Below are 20,184 nucleotides of genomic sequence, written 5' to 3' on the forward strand. Positions count from 1 at the left end.
AAGTGCGGGCAGCAGTGATTTCACGCCGGTGGTTGGCTTAGTAGTGACGTCATGTAGTGCGAGCGGTGGTGACGTTTTGCCAGTGCGAGTAGAGGGGACGTCACGCGCGTCAGAGCGAACACTAGGAACGTCACACCAGTACGAGCGGCCAATGGCGTCGCGCGAGCTTCGAGCGACGTCACGCGAATGCGACTAGCGCCGACGTCACGCTCGAAACGAGTACTAGTGACGTTACGTCAGAGCGCACACTAGAGACGTCACGCCAGTACGAGCGGCAGTGACGTCACGCCAAAAATGCGAGTGTCGGTGACGTCACGCGAGCCCGCGAGCGTCCAGTGGCGTCATGTCAGTGCAAGGAGCAGCAATGGCGGAGCGAGACGCGGCGCTTCACGAGCACCGCAAAAAGCTGCTGGAGCACAAGGAGGTGGACGGCAGGCTGCGGGAGCGTGAGCGGCACCCTCACCACTCGCCCCTCACCCCTCACCAGCGCTCACCCGCACGCGCCGCGTGCAGGGAGCGGCATCTCCCGCTTTGTGCAGAGTCACCGGGGGGACTCGTTCCGCTAGGCCTCAAGCCCGCCCCGATTCGCACTCCCGGCATCCACTCACCATCACTAACTAACACTATCACTAACACTATCATTAACACTCACAATCACTAACACTATCATTAACACTCACCATCACTAACTAACACTATCACTAACACTATCACTAACACTATCATTAACACTCACCATCACTAACACTATCATTAACACTCACCATCACTAACTAACACTCACTAACACTATCACTCACCATTACTAACACTATCACTCACCATTACTAACTAACACTATCACTAACACCATCACTAACTAACACTATCACTAACACCATCACTAACTAACACTATCACTAACACTATCACTAACACTATCATTAACACTCACCATCACTAACACTATCATTAACACTCACCATCACTAACTAACACTCACTAACACTATCACTCACCATTACTAACTAACACTATCACTCACCATTACTAACTAACACTCACTAACACTCACCATCACTATCTAACACTATCACAAACACTCACCATCACTAACACCATCACTAACACCATCACTAACACCATCACTAACTAACACCATCATTAACTAACACTATCACTAACACTCACCATCACTCACACCGCCACTCACCCTCACGAACTTTCACTTACACCATCAATCCCGCTCACTCACTAACCATCACTATCACTAACACTCCTTAACATTAACTTATCACTCGCTCCGCCACTCACTCTCACGAACATTCACTTACACTCACTATCACTCACTCTTATTATCATTGATGACGGTGGTGATGGTGTTGATGATGGTGGTGATGGTTTTGATGATGGTGGTGTTGTTTGCACAGTCACATAATCACTTTAAGATGTTTTCTTGTTCATGTTTTTGTTTGTTGCGGTTGCACCCGATTCAAGAGCCGAATGGCTCACAGGGCTATACCAAAATAAATGGAACTATGAACTATGTTAATGATGGTGTTGATGATGATGGTGGTGGTGATGGTGTTGATGGTGGTGTTGTTGATAATGATGATGGTGTTGATGATGGTGGTGTTGATGATAATGGTGGTGGTGATGGTGGTGTTGATGATGGTGATGGTGGTGTTGATGATGGTGGTGATGGTGTTGATGATGGTGGTGTTGATGTTAATGATGGTGGTGATGGTGATGATGATGGTGGTGGTGATGGTGTTGATGGTGGTGTTGATGATAATGATGGTGGTGATGGTGTTGATGATGGTGGTGATGGTGTTGATGATGGTGGTGATGGTGTTGATGATGGTGGTGTTGATGTTAATGATGGTGGTGATGGTGTTGATGATGGTGGTGATGGTGTCGATGATGGTGGTGTTGATGTTAATGATGGTGGTGATGGTGTTGATGATGGTGGTGGTGGTGATGGTGTTGATGGTGGTTTTGATGATAATGATGGTGGTGATGGTATCTCTCAGTCCGTGAACAGCTCAAGGATCTGACTAAGCAGTATGACAAGTCCGAGAACGACCTCAAGGCTCTGCAGAGCGTGGGCCAGGTACAGACACAAGGCACTACCACTACCACCACTCGCTAAAGGACAGTCACTACTGCCGCGGGAGTCATTGAGTGAATGACCGTGTGGTTATTGAGCGAGTGTGTCAAAGAGTGTCACTGAATGAGTGTTTGAGTGAGTGAGTGGCTGAGTTTGACTATTGAGTGTTTTACAGAGTCACTGAATTAGTTTTTGAGTGAGTGAGTAACCGAGTGAGTGTCTGAGTGTGACTATTGAGTGTCAATGAATGAGTGTTTTAGTGAGTGAGCGAGCGAGTGGCTGGATGGTTATTGAGTTTGTCTATTGAGTGTGTGATAGTGTCACTGAATGAGTGTTTTAGCGAGTGATTGATCGAGTGAGTGACTGGATGTGTTACAGAGTGCCACTGAATAAGTATTTTAGTGAGTGAATAACCGAGTGTCTAAGTGTGACTATTGAGTGTGTTACAGTCACTGAATTAGTGTTTGAGTGAGTGAGTGCGACTATTGAGTGTCACTGAATGAGTGTTTTAGTGAATGAGCGAGCGAGTAGCTGAGTGTGTCTTTTGATAGTGTCTATTGAGTGTGTCACAGTGTCACTGAATGAGTGAGTGAGTGCCTGAATTTGACTATTGAGTGTGTCACAGAGTGTCACTGAATTAGTGTTTTAGTGAGCGAGCGAGTGGCTGAGTGGTTAGTTATTGAGTGTGTCTATTGAGTGTATGGCAGTGTCACTGAATGAGCGTTTTCGCGAGTGAGTGAATAACCGAGTGTCTGAGTGTGACTATTAAGTGTGTCACAGAGTGCCACTTAATAATTGTTCGTGAGTGAGTGATCGAGTGAGTGGCTGAGTGTGACTATTGAGTGTTTCACATTGTGAGTGTTTCACCAACTGTTTTTTGTGTTGCAGATTGTGGGAGAGGTTCTCAAACAACTCACTGAGGACAAATGTAAGAACTGGCTCTGAAAATTACACATTCCTATGGCAGGGCCCAGTCTGGAGACCAACACCAACAGATGGACGGTGGTGATGGCGATTGTGATGGTCATGATGGTGGTGATTGTGATGGTGGGGAGCGGAAGTGTAGCGGTTAGAGCGCTGCACTACGAACCCGGCGACCTGAGCTCGATTCCTGCTCACAGCTAACACCAGTGACGATTATCTGATCAGGTCCTGAGCCTCAAATGATTACCTGGTGCGATGTGTCAACATCGCCACAAGGGGAGGCAATGGCGGCCGGGCGTGATGCTGGCCACCCACCCCCTCGTGTGCCGTGTCGGCCTACATAGGTGCTGCTCGCTAGCAGCACTTGCCCCAATAGTCTATTAATGCTATACGGGGGTTCTTTATCTTTGGTAGTAGCGATGTTACTGTGTGTCGTGTCTCTCCCTGCCTCTCCGTGTCTGCGTAATTTGGGTAGCACTGCTCGGTAAAATAAACCCCCCACCTCGGTGGTTGCCTGTTGGTAACGCTGTGGTGGCTGTGAGCAATGCCAATCCATTGTTGCCCTCATGGTGCTCACAGCCGCCACAGTGGCCAACGTTGGCTCTGGACCGGCGCCAGGGGCTTGTGACCCCTCGACCTTAAATTTAATTACCACTAAAACTACAAATAAAATATATCAACCGTTTTCCGTTACGAGACGTCTGCAAGTTGCCGGGTGGTGGGTGTCCCCTTCACTGCTGAATCTCAAGGCGCGAGTGGTTCAGCGTCAATTTTATATAGAGGCGTAGTAGCGACGTTTTTATGAAGACATTGTTACCGCAGAGAACCGTAGTGACACGACCGCTGTACTCTACGATAGCTGGCGCCAAACTGTGGCACACACCCCTCCAGAATGGCCTTGTGGTGAGCCTTGGTACCGATAAAGTTATTTTATTTTAGTTTTAATTGGAAGAAAAAACGATAATGTACACAAACGCCGTCGGGAGATGGAGCGGTATTGCCTGGACCTCTGGATTACAAGAGGGTCCGGTGGATTGGTTCTTGGATAGTCCTGCACACAGGGCAGGAAACTTCCAAACAACAGGGAGTGGCTCTGCTTCTGAACAAAAGAATGAAGGGGGTTTGGGAGTGTGGAGGTGAGGTGTGGGAAGCTGTGAGTCCAAAGCGACTGTGGGCTTGCCTCCCCATCACCAGGAGTTGGAAGAATGGTGGTGGTGGTGGTTGGTTTACACCCCCACTGAAGATGAACACCATTGGAGGAATGTAGGCAAGGCTGATTAGTCGCATGCCTTCTATGACCTGTCACAGGTGCTAGCTAAAGTGGCTCTTGGGATAGTGACTATCAGGTGACTTCAATGCCTGGTTTAGATGCAGTTATGTGGGCCAGATTGATTGGATTGCATGGGCCAGATCAGCTCAATAACAACGGTAGGAGGCTGTTAGACTTCTGTGCAGCTTATAGGTTTGTAAACACCAACACGTTCCAGCATTGGCGCATCCACACAACTACATGGGTGCATACCGGGTCTAAGCAAGAACATCTGCTGGACTAGATAGTGATACGAGAATTCGGCCCATGTCCTTGACACCAGGATCTATCGTGGTGCTGCTCTGCCCATTGACCATCAGCTTGCCATCTGGAAAATGCACCTGCCATTTTTCCACTCCGGTGGTAGGTGTCCATTTAGGACCCCATTCAAACCCAAAGTGGCGTGTTCCCAGCTAGATGATGAAAGTCGCAAGCGAGAATTTCATCATCGCTTGCAGCTGGGGTTGACATGGTTCCCCCTTCCTGATGCCGAGGGGAAATGGGTGAGGTTCAGGACTTGCTCTTGCAGATTCTATTGGCTGCATGAAGTACGTGGTCCAGACCTCCCAAGAGACCCTGGCTGACAAGAAGTGTTCTGGCTAGTTGAGAAAAAGCAGTGTACGCACTCCCACCATCTACAGCATCCCACAGAGAATGAGGAGGCTCAGTGTGGCCTTTGCTTGGAGGTTCGGTTAGCCGTGTAGTCACAGAGTGGTGGTCGCGGATTGTTATGGAGATGGAAAGTGCTTCCGTAGCTCGCGATCACAAATCACTCTTTAATTCCATTAAAAAGTAACTTTTAGTGCCACACCTATCACGATCCTTAAGGATTTGCTGAGCAATTATATGAGTAACTTGGGGGAAGGGAAATCCCTCAGCCCAGATAACATGGAGGCAAGGTTGGGATAACCCTGCGCTGGGACTGCTGTACCTCAAATATTGGAGATATTTGGCTTCCATCATTTGGGGAAGTACAAAGAGCAATCAAGATCCTGAGACCAGGTAAAGTGTCGGCCAGAGATGATCTCCCAAGTGAACCGCTGAGGGAGGGTGGCGTTTGTGTGCAGACTCTCCTATGTAATATCAATACAACTGTCTGGACCACAGGACGGGTTCCGCAGATTGGAAGAATGCCCTGGTGGTCCCCCTCTTTAAGAAAGGGCACCACACAGACTGTAAAAACTTCAGGGGCATTTCCCTCCTCGGTGTGCCGGGAAAGTTCCTGGCAAGGATTTTTAACATTGCCTTGCCAGGCACGCTGAGGAGAGGCTTGCGGGGCCCCAATGTGGTTTCAGGCCAGGGTGGACCTGCACGGACGCCATTTTATGTGTCCGTCTGCTACAGCAGATGTGAAGGGAATATCTAACAGGACCAGCATTTCTGCTTTATTAACCTGATCAAGGCCTATGATACCATCATAATGCCAGGGCTCTGGATTCTCGTGCTGCTGGAGTCCCTAATTCTCTGCTCACAATCTTTAAGGGCCTTCATGATGGTTGGCAGGCCTGGGTAAAGATGCATAGCCTGGAGTCAAGAGCCATTCCCTATTCACCTTGGGGTGTGACAGGGATGTCCTCTGTCCCATGTTCTATTGAACATCATCTTTGACTATGTACCAGAGGTATTTCCATCTGGTACATATATAATGGGAGGCTGATCGATGCCCGGGTCAAGGGATGGCTCCCTATTAATAAACCATGTTACATATGCTGATGATCTGTTGATTACTGCTCACTCTGTGAAGGCGTTGGAGGCGCTGCTGTTGAACCTGGAGCGTGCCACTAAGAGATGGGGCCTTACCATCAGCCCCACCAAAACTAAGCACTTGCCTAGGTGTTTTATACATTATCAAATACTCCCACCCCCTCAACTCCCCATGAGTAGATGGGGCAGTTGTGGAGAGAGTGGAGTAGTTGCCGTACCTGGGCAGTGTGCTTATGACCAAATCTGGTTTGGCAGCGGAGGTCTCACTCAGAATTCGTCTGGTGACATCTCTTCATTGGCTGCGTAACGCTGTGTGAACGCTACCTGGCCTGTCGCTCCACATGAAGCTTCGGGTCTTTTCGGCCATAGTCATGCCCTCCCTTCTCTATGCTCGCGAAACATTGAGACCTCTCACTCAGAATCTTTATTTAGACTGGAGGAATGGAACCTCTGCGCTGGTTTGAAACATTCAGGCTGGCCTGCCTACGATCCACCCTGGGTTTAACCCGGATGGAGGACGAAGGAGCAATACTCAGAAGAACGAGCAGAACTCCAGACGGCGGAAACGCAAGAAATTGGAGGGCGGAGGAGCGACGCTCAGAACAACGAGCGGAGCGCCGGGTGGCTAAAGCACAGCAGGTTGGCACAGTAGGGAGCACAGGTGGTGCATCAGCCAGTCATCTCAGTCAGTCAACCCATGGCACCTGGGTTCTGTCCCATGACCTCCTTTTGGCGAGCCTTCGACACTGCTCGTGGCCTCAAAGTGCACCTGGCCTGGCACAAGCACCGTGGTGATGTCACCACCACCTAGTGGTGTTGTTGTGGTGTGTACGTGTATGTCTGTGAGTGAGAATGCTGGCCTGTCTGTGTCCCAGGTATTTGGATGTTCACGATATTGACAATGATTTCTCTCCCTCTGTGTCTCAGTTATCGTGAAGGCTACCAATGGGCCTCGCTATGTGGTCGGATGTCGCAGACAGGTGACTATATAACTATACATTATATTAATTTTACTAGGTAAGGCCCACTGAGCTATGTAGCTGTTTTTCAGAAGTCACCTGGCCATCACAAATGATCGCTCAACGAAGTGGCTTATCACGTGGACATTTATAGAAGCCAAATACCCTGAAACGCATGACGTTGATTCTAAATGTGGATGGAAAAACTGGAGGACCCGGAGAAAAATCCATGTGACCACGGTTTAGAGAGAGACGCAGCCTCTAAAGATACAGCAGCAAGCATCGGTCAGGGTTCTGATCGAACCCATGTCCTCCTGCATACCAGGCGAGGTAGTCGACATCTCGCCAAAGCGGGACAGAGCACTCCACATGTGCTGTGTGTCCCCTGTTTGCCTCGTGTGTGCTGTGTGTGCTTTGTGTCCCCGTGCGTGCTGTGTGTGCTTTGTCCCCATGTGTGCTGTGTGTCCCGTGTAGGATGTGTCCCGTGTGTGCTGTGTGTCCCCGTGTGTGCTGTGAGTGCTGTGTGTGCTGTGTGTTATGTGTCCCCATGTGTGCTGTGTGTCCCGTGCAGGCTTCGTCCCATGTGTGCCGTGTGTGCTGTGTGTCTTTAGGGGAGCTGTGGTGCAGCGGTTAGCGCTGTGCTGCGCGACGAACCCCGGCAGAGACCCAAAGTTCGATTCCCGCTCACTACCGCCACCAACACCATCAGTGATAGCGATTATCCAAACCGGTCCTGGGCCTCCCCTAGGTCCACTCGGCCCTCAAGTGATTATCCGGTGTAGCGGTGTGTGTAGTAAACGTCACCACTGTGGAGACGAGGGCGACCGGGCGTGGTGCAGGCCACCCACCCCTCGGCCTTCATAGGCGCTGCTCCTCACTAACAGCACTTGCCCCAACAGTCTGTTACAGGCTAAGCGGGGGACCTTTGTCTTTGTGTTGGGTAGTGGTGGTGCATTGGATAGTGACAGCAAATATCAGTACCAGTCATGGGCCTCCTCTAGGAAGACTTGGCCTCAACATAAGCGCCTCCAGTTTGTTAAACGTCAGCACTGGGAGGCAATGGTGGCCAGGTATGGTGCTGGTCACACCACTCCCTCATGTGCTTCTATTTCTGCACCTCTCACTGTATCTGCGTATATATCTTCATGTCTGTCTCTCTGTATCTGTGTGTATATTTTTCTCAGTATATCATATATCTCTGTATATGTCTATCTCTGTGTCTATATATATGTCTGCATGTTTCCATCGTTCTCGATATCTATGTATGTCTCAGTGTGACTAGATATATCTCTCAGTATCTGTCTCTCTGTAGATCTCCGTATATCTGTCTGTCTCTCTCTGTAGCTGGACAAGTCAAAGTTGAAGGCCGGAACCCGAGTGGCCCTGGACATGACCACGCTGACCATCATGAGGTGGGGTCACCCAGTGCTGCCCACTGGATCTCCTGCCCTTCCCATGTGAATGTGGAATTTCCCAGCCAGGGTTAAAGCTGCTCCTCTTCCACTGTATCATCATCATTGCAATCATCACCATCATCACAACCACCATCATCACCATCGTCATATCTGAGTGGCTGAGTGAGTGGTTGGGTGGGTGGTTGAGTGATTGGCTTAACGAGCGAGCGAGTGGCTGAGTGAGTGGCTGAGTGAGTGGCTGAGTGAGTGGCTGAGTGAGTGGCTGAGTGAGTGGCTGAGTGAGTGGGTGTGTGGGTGGGTAAGCGAGTGAGTGGGTCGGTGGTTGAGTGAGTGGATCGGTGGTTGAGCGAGTGGGTCGGTGGTTGAGTGAGTGGGTGGTTGAGTGGTTGAGTGAGTGGCTGAGCGAGTGAGTGGATGAGTGGGTGGGTGGTTGAGCGAGTAAGTGGGTGGGTGAGTGGTGGAGTAAGTGGCTGAGTGGTGGAGTAAGTGGCTGAGCGAGTAAGCGAGTGGGTGTGCGGGTGGGTAAGCGAGTGGGTGGGTGGTTGAGCGAGTGAGTGGGTGAGTGGTGGAGTGAGTGGCTTTACGAGTGAGTGAGTGGGGGGGGGTGTTGAGTGATTGGTTGAGCGAGTGGGTGGGTGGGTGAATGAGTGGGTGAGTGGGTGGGTGGGTGAATGAGTGGGTGAATTGGTGAGTGGGTGAATTGGTGAGTGGGTGGGTGAGCGAGTAAGTGAGTGGGGGGGGGGTGATTGGCTGAGCGAGTGAGTGGCTAACGAGGGAGTGGCTGAGCGAGTGAGTGGCTGAGCGAGTGAGTGGCTGAGCGAGTGAGTGGGGGGGTGGTTGAGTGATTGGCTGAGTGAGTGGGTGGGTGAATGAGTGGGTGAATGAGTGGGTGAGTTGGTGAGTGGGGAGGGGGTGTTGAGTGATTGGCTGAGCGAGTGAGTGGGTGGGTGAATGAGTGGGTGAGTTAGTGAGTGGGTGGGTGAGTTGGTGAGTGGGTGGGTGAGCGAGGCCCCACCGTGGTTCTCCCCAGGTACCTGCCCAGAGAGGTGGATCCGCTGGTGTACAACATGTCCCACGAAGACCCGGGCCAGGTCTCCTACTCGGAGATCGGGGGGCTCACCGAGCAGATCCGGGAACTCCGAGAGGTGAGCAGCCCCCCCCCCCCCTCCACCTCACTCGCACAAAGACTCACAGAGACACACACGGCCACAGACTCTCAGTCTCACTCAGTCACACAGAGACTCCCAATGACACACGTAGACTCTCACAGACTAACTCGGGCTTACTCGCTTACTCAAACTCCCAGATACACGCATACTCAAGACTCGTGCAGACTCACACACACAGAGACTCACAGAGACACATTCATACTCACAGACTCTCACAGGCTCACTCAGACTCACTCACTCAGACTCAGAGACACACACGCAAACTCAAGACTTGCACAGACTCACTCAGACTCACTCACTTACACAGAGATGCATGTAGATCCTCAGTCTCACGTAGACTCACTCAGACTCACCCACTCACCCAGAGAGACACGCAGACTCTGTCTCAGACTCACAGACTCAGGCAGACTCATAGGCTCGCACGCTCACAGTCTCATGCGCGTGCGAGTGAGCAGGTGATCGAGCTGCAGACTCACCACATGCAGACTCGCCACACACAGACTCCCACATTCACAGTTTCACTCGCATGTGAGCGAGCAAGTGATTGAGCTGCAGACTCAAACGCAGACTCACCACATGTAGACTTAATACACGCAGACTCACACAACTCACACACTCAGACCCTTACACAGAGACTCACATGCTCAGAGAGTATCACATGTTCGCAGTCTCACGTGCGTGGGAGTGAGCAGGTGATTGAGCAGCAAACTCACCACACGCAGGCTCATTCAGAGACTCGCACACTCACAGACTCACGCAGAGACTCGCGCACTCACAGACTCGCACCCAGTGACTCGCACACTCACAGACTCACGCAGAGACTCGCACACTCACAGACTCGCACCCAGTGACTCGCACACTCACAGACTCGCACGCAGAGACTCGCACACTCACAGACTCTCACGTGCGTGTGAGTGAGCAGGTGATTGAGCTGCCGCTGCTCAACCCGGAGCTGTTCCAGCGCGTGGGGATCACCCCCCCCAAGGGGTGCCTCCTATACGGGCCCCCCGGTAACCAACACGCCGGGCCCCCCCCGCTCCGCCCCACCCACCTGTAAACAATGCACGCACGAACACGTATATGTGCGTGTGCACGTGAGTATGCGCATGTTTACATGTGTGTATATACGTGTGTGTATCTGTGCGTATGTACGTGTCTGTATAAGTGTGTGTGTATACGTGTGTGTGTGTTGTTTACGTGTTTGTGTTGTTTACGTGTGTATACGTGTGTGTGTGTTTACGTGTGTGTGTGTGTGTTTTCGTGTGTGTGTGTGTGTTTACGTGTGTGCATGTTGTTTACGTGTATGTGTGTTGTTTACGTGTTTGTGCGTGTTTACGTGTTTGTGTGTGTATACGTGTGTGTGTGTGTTTACGTGTGTGTGTGTGTTTTCCAGGCACTGGTAAAACTCTGTTAGCCAGGGCCGTGGCGAGCCAGCTTGACTGCAACTTCCTCAAGGTGAACCCCAGTCGCACTCATTCACACTCACCCACCCACCTACCCACTCACCCACCCACCTACCCACCCACCCACCTACCCACCCACCCACCCACCTACCCACCCACCTACCCACCCACCCACCTACCTACCCACCTACCCACCCACCTACCCACCCACCTACCCACCCACTTACCCACCCACTCACCCACCCACCTACCCACTCACTCACCCACCCACCTACCCACTCACTCACCCACCCACCTACTCACCTATCCACTCACTCATCCACCCACCTTCCTACCCACTCACTCACCCACCCACCTACCCACTCACTCACCCACCAACCTACCCACTCACTCACCCACCCACCTACCCACTCACTCATCCACCCACCCACCTACCCACTCACTCACCCACCCACCCATGCACTCACTCACCCACCTACCCATTCACTCACTCACTGACCCACCCACCCACTTACCCACTCACCCACCATCATCACTCACTCACCCACTCACCCACTCACCCACTGACCCTCACCAGTCACTCAGCTACCCACCCACTCACCCTCACCATGCACCCACCCACACTCACCACTCACACAGAGGCACGCAGACGCTCAGTCTCACACAGACTAAGACTCACAGACTCACTCGCACACAGAGACACATACAGACTCGAGACTCACATAGACTCACTCAGACTCACTCACACAGAGGCACACAAAGACACATGCAGACTGTCTCACGTAGACTCACGCAGACTCTGACTCACCCACTTACACAGAGACACGCGTAGACTCTCACAGTCTCACAAAGACTCATTCACACACGCATCGAGACTCGGAGAGACATGCAGACTCACTCACCCACTTACCCACCCCGTGTCCCCCGTGTCCAGGTGGTGTCCAGCGCCATAGTGGACAAGTACATTGGGGAGAGCGCACGACTTATTCGCGAGATGTTCAACTTCGCCCGCGATCACCAACCCTGCATCATCTTCATGGACGAGATCGACGCTATCGGTGAGTGAGAGAAAGAGAGATGCACATGCTCAGAGGTACAGGCATACAGATAACCCTGAGATACACACACAGATAACACTGAGATACACACAGATACACTAAGATACACACACAGATAACACTGAGATACACACAGATACACTAAGATACACACACAGATACACTGAGATACACACACAGATAACCCTGAGATACACACGCAGATACACTGAGATACACACGCAGATAACCCTGAGATACACACGCAGATACACTGAGATACACATGCAGATAACCCTGAGATACACACAGATACACTGAGATACACACGCAGATAACGCTGAGATACACACACAGATACACTGAGATACACACGCAGATAACACTGATATATACACACACAGATACACTGAGATACACACACAGATACACTGAGATACACACACAGATAACGCTGAGATACACACACAGATACACTGAGATACACACGCAGATAACCCTGAGATACACACAGATACACTGAGATACACAGGCAGATAACACTGAGATACACACAGATAACCCTGAGATACACACGCAGATAACCCTGAGATACACACAGATACACTGAGATACACAGGCAGATAACCCTGAGATACACACAGATACACTGAGATACACACACAGATAGCCCTGAGATACACACAGATACACTGAGATACACACACAGATAACACTGAGATACACACGCAGATAACACTGAGATACACAGGCAGATAACGCTGAGATACACACACAGATACACTGAGATATACACGCAGATAACACTGATATACACACACAGATACACTGAGATACACAGGCAGATAACGCTGATATATACACACACAGATACACTGAGATACACACACAGATAACACTGATATACACACACACAGATACACTAAGATACACAGGCAGATAACCCTGAGATACACACACAGATACACTGAGATACACACAGATACACTGAGATACACACAGATACACTGAGATACACAGGCAGATAACACTGAGATACACACAGATAACCCTGAGATACACACGCAGATAACCCTGAGATACACACAGATACACTGAGATACACAGGCAGATAACCCTGAGATACACACAGATACACTGAGATACACACACAGATAACCCTGAGATACACACAGATACACTGAGATACACACACAGATAACACTGAGATACACACGCAGATAACACTGAGATACACAGGCAGATAACGCTGAGATACACACACAGATACACTGAGGTACACACGCAGATAACACTGATATACACACACATATACACTGAGATACACAGGCAGATAACGCTGATATATACACACACAGATACACTCAGATACACACACAGATAACACTGATATCAACAACAACAACAACCGCCATTCGCCACTAAGTGGCGGTGACGTCACCACGACGCTTGTGCCAGGCTATGTGCACCCTGAGGCCACGTGAAGTGTCGAACGCCCGCTGGCAGGAGGTCACGGGGCAGACCCAGGTGCCACGGGTCGACTGACTGAGATGACTGGCTGATGCACCACCTGTGCCCCCTACTGTGCCAACCTGCTGTGCTTTAGCCACCCGGCGCTCCGCTCGCTGTTGTGAGCGTCGCTCCTCCGCCCTCCGTTGTTGTTGGAGGGCGACTGCCTCCAACTGCCCAGTAGCATCCTTCACGAGCCTCCTCCACAGAGGCCGATCTTGACACCGCTGGTACCAGTCATCGGCAAGTCCACTCAGCTCCACGTCCTCCTGTACCACATCACTCCATCTCTTCTCTAGCCCGTGCCGCGCCCGCTTAGCCCCCTCAATCCGGCCAAACAAAAGCTGTTTCGGCATGCGGTGGCTGGGCATGCGGGCTACATGACCCAGCCATCGCAGCCTTGCCTGCCGGAGGAGCTCACCGATGGGACCCTGCCCAGATCTTTCAAGGATTTGTGAGCTCCTCACACAATCCAGTCTGGTTAAACCCAGGATGGATCGTAGGCAGGCCAGCCTAAATGTTTCTAACCGGCGAAGATGTTCCATTAGGGGGGTCCACGTTTCGCAAGCGTAGAGAAGGGAGGGAATGACCGTGGCCGAGAAGACCTGAAGTTTAGTGCGGAGCGACAGACCAGGTAGCTTCCACACAGCGTTACGCAACCGATGAAAAGATATTGCCGCTCGACTGATTCGGAGTGAGACCTCTGCTGTTAAACTGGAGCCAGTCATAAGCACACTGCCCAGGTATGGGAAACTCTCCACTCTCTCCACAACTGCCCCATCACCGATTGGGAGTTGTGGGGGTGGAGTGTCCGATGGTACAAAATACCCAGGCAGGTGCTTAGTTTTGGTGGGGCTGATGGTAAGGCCCCACCTCTTAGTGGCACGCTCCAGTCTCAGCAGCAGCGTCTTCAACTCCTCCTCTGACTGAGCAGCTATTACCAAGTCATCAGCATACATAACGTGGTTGAGCAATAGGGAGCCATCCCTTGACCGCACCCGGGCATCGATTAGCCTCCCATTATATCTGTACCATATGGAGATTCCCCTGGTACAGCTATTGAAGGCTTCACGAACTACGTGGTCAAAATAGATGTTAAATAATGTGGGAGCCAGAGGACATCCCTGTCGCACCCCAAGGTGTACAGGGAATGGCTCTGACTCCCGGCCACGTAGTTTTACCCGGGCCCGCTCACCATCATGAAGGTCCTTAATGATCGTGAGCAGAGGGTCAGGTACTCCAAAAGCACGAAGAACGACCCAGAGCCCAGGCCTACTGATGGTATCATAGGCCTTGACCAGGTCAATAAAGCAGAGATGTAGGTCTTGTTGGAATTCCCTACACCTCTGCTGTAGCAGACGGACAGAAAATATGGCATCTGTGCAGGACCGCCCTTTCCTGAAACCACATTGGGGCTCCGCAAGCCTCTCCTCAGCGTGCCTGGCAAGGCGATGCTGAATAATCCTTGCCAGGACCTTTCCCGGCACACTGAGGAGTGAGATGCCCCTGTAGTTGTTACAGTCTGTGCGGTCCCCCTTCTTAAAAAGGGGGACCACCAGGGCATCCTTCCAATCCTGCGGAACCCGTCCAGTGGTCCAGACTGTTGTTATGATGTCATATAGGGCAGTCTGTGCACAAACGCCACCCTCCCTCAGCATTTCGCTTGGGAGATCATCTCTGCCCGCTGCCTTTCCTGGTCTCAGACTCCGTATCGCCTTCAATACTTCCTCAGCAGATGGCACCTCAGCCAGCCACTCACAGGGGGTGACTTCATCCAATATTTGAGGCACCGCAGCCTCAGCAGGGTCATCCTCACTTTGTGCCACGATGTTTTCCTGGCTGAGGGATTTTCCCTCCCCCAGGACCTCACAGAAATGCTCAGCAAATCTGCGAACCTGTTCCTGGGGGTCGGAAATTGGATCACCGTTTTTTCCCCTAACGATGGTAATAGGTGTGGCGCTGCAGGTTACTTTTTTGATGGAGTTAAATAGAGATTTGTGATCACGGGCCACTGAGGCAGACTCCATCTCCTCAGCAACCCGCGACCACCACCCATCCTTGCAGCGCCTCACGGCTCTCCGAACCTCCGAGCGAAGGCTGCGGTAAGCCTCCTCATTCTCTGACGTGGGATTCTGTAGCCGATGACAGTGGGCCTGTCGCTTTTTCTCAACCATCGTGAACAACTCCTCTGTCATCCAGGGTGTCTGGGGAGGTCTGGACCGTGTACCCAAAGCAGCCATTGCAGCTGCATGAGTCACAGTCCTAAACCTCGCCCATTTACCCTCGACATCAGGAGGAGTCGGGGACGATACCAATCCCAGCCGCAAGCGATGATGAAATTCTCGCTTGCAACTTTCATCAGATAACTGAGACCAGGCCACTTTAGGTTGGAATGGGGTCCTGGGTGTACACCCACCACCGGAGTGGAAGAATGGCTGGCGCATCTTACAGATGACTAGTCGATGGTCAGAGGGCAGATCAGCTCCACGGTAGGTCCTGGTGTCAAGGACATGGGCTCGCATTCGCTGGTCCGTCACTATGTAGTCCAGCAGATGTTCTTGCTTGGACCCGGCATGCATCCATGATGTTGTGTGGATGCGCCGATGCCGGAACAGCGTGTTGGTAATTACAAGCCCATGGGCTGCACAAAAATCTAGCAGCCTCCTACCGTTGTTATTGAGCTGATCTGGCCCATGCCCTCCAATCACTCCAGACCAGGTGCCAGTATCATGACCAACTCGGGCATTGAAGTCACCCAACATGATGACTCTATCCCGAGGGGCCACTTTAGCCAGCACCTGTGACAGGAGGTCATAGAAGGCATCTGACTCATCGGCTTTGGCTGCATCCCTCCACGGATGTTCATCTTCGGTGGGGGCATAAGTAACCACGACCACCATTCCTCGCCTCCGGTTGATGGGAAGGCGAGCCCAAAGTTGCCTGGGGCTTACAGCTTCCCACACCTCACCGCCACGCTCCCACGCCCCCTTCATTCTTTTGTTCAAAAGAAGACCCACACCCTGTTGTTTGGCGGTCTGCTGCCCCGAGTAGAGGACTGTCCACCCCTCATGGTGGCAGGAGCCAGAGCCGGTCCACCGGACCTCCTGAATGCCGCATAGATCCAGGCGGTACCGGTCCAGCTCCCGACAGAGGAGTGGCAGCCTCTCCTCTGCAGTGAGCGTTCGAACATTCCACGTGGCCAACCGTAGTGGCTTTTCGTTGTTTCTGGAGTAGCCCCGAGGGTAGGTATTCAATCTCCTGGCTCCGCCAATTGGGGTTTGGCCAGGAGACGTCATAGACGCCTGGCCCCCCGGGGCCTCCGGCACAAGCTTAGTTGTTACATATTTCAGTTTAATTCGTAGTTTCGTGGTAATTAATTGAAGGTGGAGGGGTTACCAGCCCCTCGCACCCGTCCAGAGCCCCCGTTTAGCCCCTGTGGTGGACACATATGCCATGAGGGGAGGAGCCAATCAAAATTGGATCTCCCCCCACAGCGCTGTCCACGACAGAGTTGCCCGTCCGGCACCGCGAGGAGGTAGGGGGTTGTTTTGCCGGACAACACTGATATACACACACACTGAGATACACAGGCAGATAACCCTGAGATACACACACAGATACACTGAGATACACACATACACTGAGATACACACAGATACACTGAGATACACACAGATACACTGAGATACACAGGCAGATAACACAGATACACACACAGATACACTGCAGATGCACACAAATACACTGAGATATAAACAGAGATACACAAAGGTCCTTACACAGATACATGCGCACAGATACAAAGACACACACACACACATACGCACAGATACACATGCACAGAGATACAGAAGGAGATATGCACATGCACAGAGATACACGCTAAGAGATACACAGAGATACACACGGAGATACGCAGAGATTGACACACACAAGTACACACCGAGACATACGCATACAGACACACCGTGCTACGAACCTGGAAACCCAAGTTCGATTCCCACTCAAGACCAACAACACCGGTGGAGAATATTTGAACCGGTCCTGGGGTTTACCTAGGTCAACTCAGCCTTAAATTAATCCATGGTACGTTGTGTAAACATTAGCATGGGGGGGGAGACAGAGGTGGCCGTACCTGGTGCTGACCACACCACCTCAAAGCTGCTGCTACTCGCTAACAGCACTTCGCGAGTAGCAGTACGGTGCAGTGGCTAGGAGATGTTAACTACCTTGCCTGGTATGCAGGAGATTGTGGGTTCGATACCAACCCTGACACAATGGTGGCCCAGGAGATGTTAACTACTTCGCCTGGTATACAGGAGTTTGTGGGTTCGATACCAACCCTGATGCCTGTATATTTGTAGGTTGCATGTTCTCACTGTGGCGATGTAGATCATTCTCCAGGTCTTCCGGTTTTTCCCCTCTATGTTTAGAGTATTTGGCTGCAATACATTTCCACGTGATGATTAGCCGCTCCGTTGAGCTCAGTAGGCCTTACCTGGAAAAATAAAACATTTCGTTTTCAGCACTTGCCACAACAGACTGTTAAAGGCTACACGGGGTGTCTTTGTGTGTAGGTGGGCGTCGCTTCTCAGAGGGGACATCAGCTGACAGAGAGATCCAGAGAACTCTGATGGAGGTAAGGGCGTGAGAGTGAGTGAGACGGAGTGTGAGAGAGTTGCAGGTGAGAATTTCATCATCGCCTGCAGCTGGGATTGGCATCGTCCCCCCCCTCCTGATGCCAAGGGGAAATGGGTGAGGTTCAGGGCTGTAGCACATTGCAGCTGCAATGGCTGCTTTGGGTACGCAATCCAGAACTCCCCAGAGATCCTGGCTGTCTTCAGCATCCCACGTCAGAGAATGAGGAGGCTTACCGCAGCCTTCGCTTGGAGGTTCGGAGAGCCGTGTAGCGCTGCAAGGATCAGTGTTGCGTGCGGGTTGCTGAGGACATGGAATCTGCCTCAGTAGCCCACGATCACAAATCATTATTTAACTCCATCAAAAAAAGTAACTTGCAGTGCCACACCTAATTACCATCCTTAAGGGAAAGAAAGATGATCCAATCTCTGACCCCCAGAAACTGCTTTGCAGGTTTTATCAGCATTTCGGAGGTCTTGGGGGAGGGGAAATCCCTCGGCCCATAAAACATCACGAGACAGGGTGGGGATGACTGCTGGGGCAGCTGTACCTGAAATATTGGAGGAAGTAACTGCACCCTGTGAGTAGGTGACTGATGTCTCATCTGTTGAGGAAGCAGGAAGATTGATCTAATCTGAGACCAGGAAAAGCAACAGGCAGAGATGATCTCCCAAACGAACCGCTGAGGGAGGGTGGCATTTGTGTGCAGACTGCCCTTTGTGATACAGTGAGGGAAAAAAAGTATTTGATCCCCTGCTGATTTTGTACGTTTGCCCACTGACAAAGAAATGATCAGTCTATAATTTTAATGGTAGTTTTATTTTAACAGTGAGAGTCAGAATAACAACAAAAAAATCCAGAAAAACGCATGTCAAAAATGTTATAAATTGATTTGCATTTTAATGAGGGAAATAAATACTTGACCCCTCTGCAAAACATGACTTAGTACTTGGTGGCAAAACCCCTGTTGGCAATCGCAGAGGTCAGACGTTTCTTGTAGTTGGCCACCAGGTTTGCACACATCTCAGGAGGGATTTTGTCCCACTCCTCTTTGCAGATCTTCTCCAAGTCATTAAGGTTTCGAGGCGGACGTTTGGCAACTCGAACCTTCAGCTCCCTCCACAGATTTGCTATGGGATTAAGGTCTGGAGACTGGCTAGGCCACTTCAGGACCTTAATGTGCTTCTTCTTGAGCCACTCCTTTGTTGCCTTGGCCGTGTGTTTTGGGTCATTGTCATGCTGGAATACCCATCTATGACCCATTTTCAATGCCCTGGCTGAGGGAAGGAGGTTCTCACCCAAGATTTGACGGTACATGGCCCCGTCCATCGTCCCTTTGATGCGGTGAGGTTGTCCTGTCCCCTTAGAAAAACACCCCCAAAGCATAATGTTTCCACCTCCATGTTTGACGGTGGGGATGGTGTTCTTGGGGTCATTGGCAGCATTCCTCCTCCTCCAAACACGGCGAGTTGAGTTGATGCCAAAGAGCTCCATTTTGGTCTTATCTGACCACAACACTTTCACCCAGTTGTCCTCTGAATCATTCAGATGTTCATTGGCAAACTTAAGACGGGCATGTATATGTGTTTTTTGAGCAGGGGTACCTTGCGGGCGCTGCAGGATTTCAGTCCTTCACGGCGTAGTGTGTTACCAATTGTTTTATTGGTGACTGGTCCCAGCTGCCTTGAGATCATTGACAAGATCTTCCCGTGTAGTTCTGGGCTGATTCCTCACCATTCTCATGATCATTGCAACTCCACGAGGTGGGATCTTGCATGGATCCCCAGGCCGAGGGAGACTGACAGTTATTTTGTGTTTTTTCCATCTGCGAATTATTGCACCAACTGTTGTCACCTTAAATTTTGATTTAAAGCTTTTGTGACTGCAGTAATTCATATTCTTAGTTTTTTCGGTGAAGTCACGTTGAAGAGAAACAACAAAATAACAAAATATATATAAAACAATAAAAAATTATCACGACGTTTCGACCATAACTCAAACGGTCATCATCAGGTGTGTTGGTTTGCA

At 51.0% G+C, this 20,184-nt stretch overlaps 1 protein-coding gene across 1 annotated transcript in view; it reads left to right on the plus strand.

Annotated features, from left to right (window-relative positions):
* Positions 1 to 286: 286 nt before the first annotated feature.
* PSMC6 (proteasome 26S subunit, ATPase 6) overlaps positions 287 to 20,184 on the plus strand; it is a 28,282-nt gene continuing 8,384 nt past the window's right edge. The window contains exons 1-10 of the mRNA XM_032979461.2: positions 287 to 446; positions 2,013 to 2,092; positions 2,978 to 3,017; positions 6,954 to 7,006; positions 8,330 to 8,397; positions 9,431 to 9,545; positions 10,492 to 10,579; positions 10,963 to 11,024; positions 11,907 to 12,030; positions 18,096 to 18,157. Of these exons, the coding sequence (XP_032835352.1) occupies positions 344 to 446; positions 2,013 to 2,092; positions 2,978 to 3,017; positions 6,954 to 7,006; positions 8,330 to 8,397; positions 9,431 to 9,545; positions 10,492 to 10,579; positions 10,963 to 11,024; positions 11,907 to 12,030; positions 18,096 to 18,157 (795 nt within the window). The 5' untranslated portion in view covers positions 287 to 343. The remainder of the gene's footprint in view (positions 447 to 2,012; positions 2,093 to 2,977; positions 3,018 to 6,953; positions 7,007 to 8,329; positions 8,398 to 9,430; positions 9,546 to 10,491; positions 10,580 to 10,962; positions 11,025 to 11,906; positions 12,031 to 18,095; positions 18,158 to 20,184) is intronic.

This window comes from Petromyzon marinus, chromosome 73, assembly GCF_048934315.1.
Source record: "Petromyzon marinus isolate PM22_M1 ecotype Great Lakes invasive population chromosome 73, UKy_Petmar_22M1.pri1.0, whole genome shotgun sequence".
Classification (NCBI taxonomy): domain Eukaryota; kingdom Metazoa; phylum Chordata; class Hyperoartia; order Petromyzontiformes; family Petromyzontidae; genus Petromyzon; species Petromyzon marinus.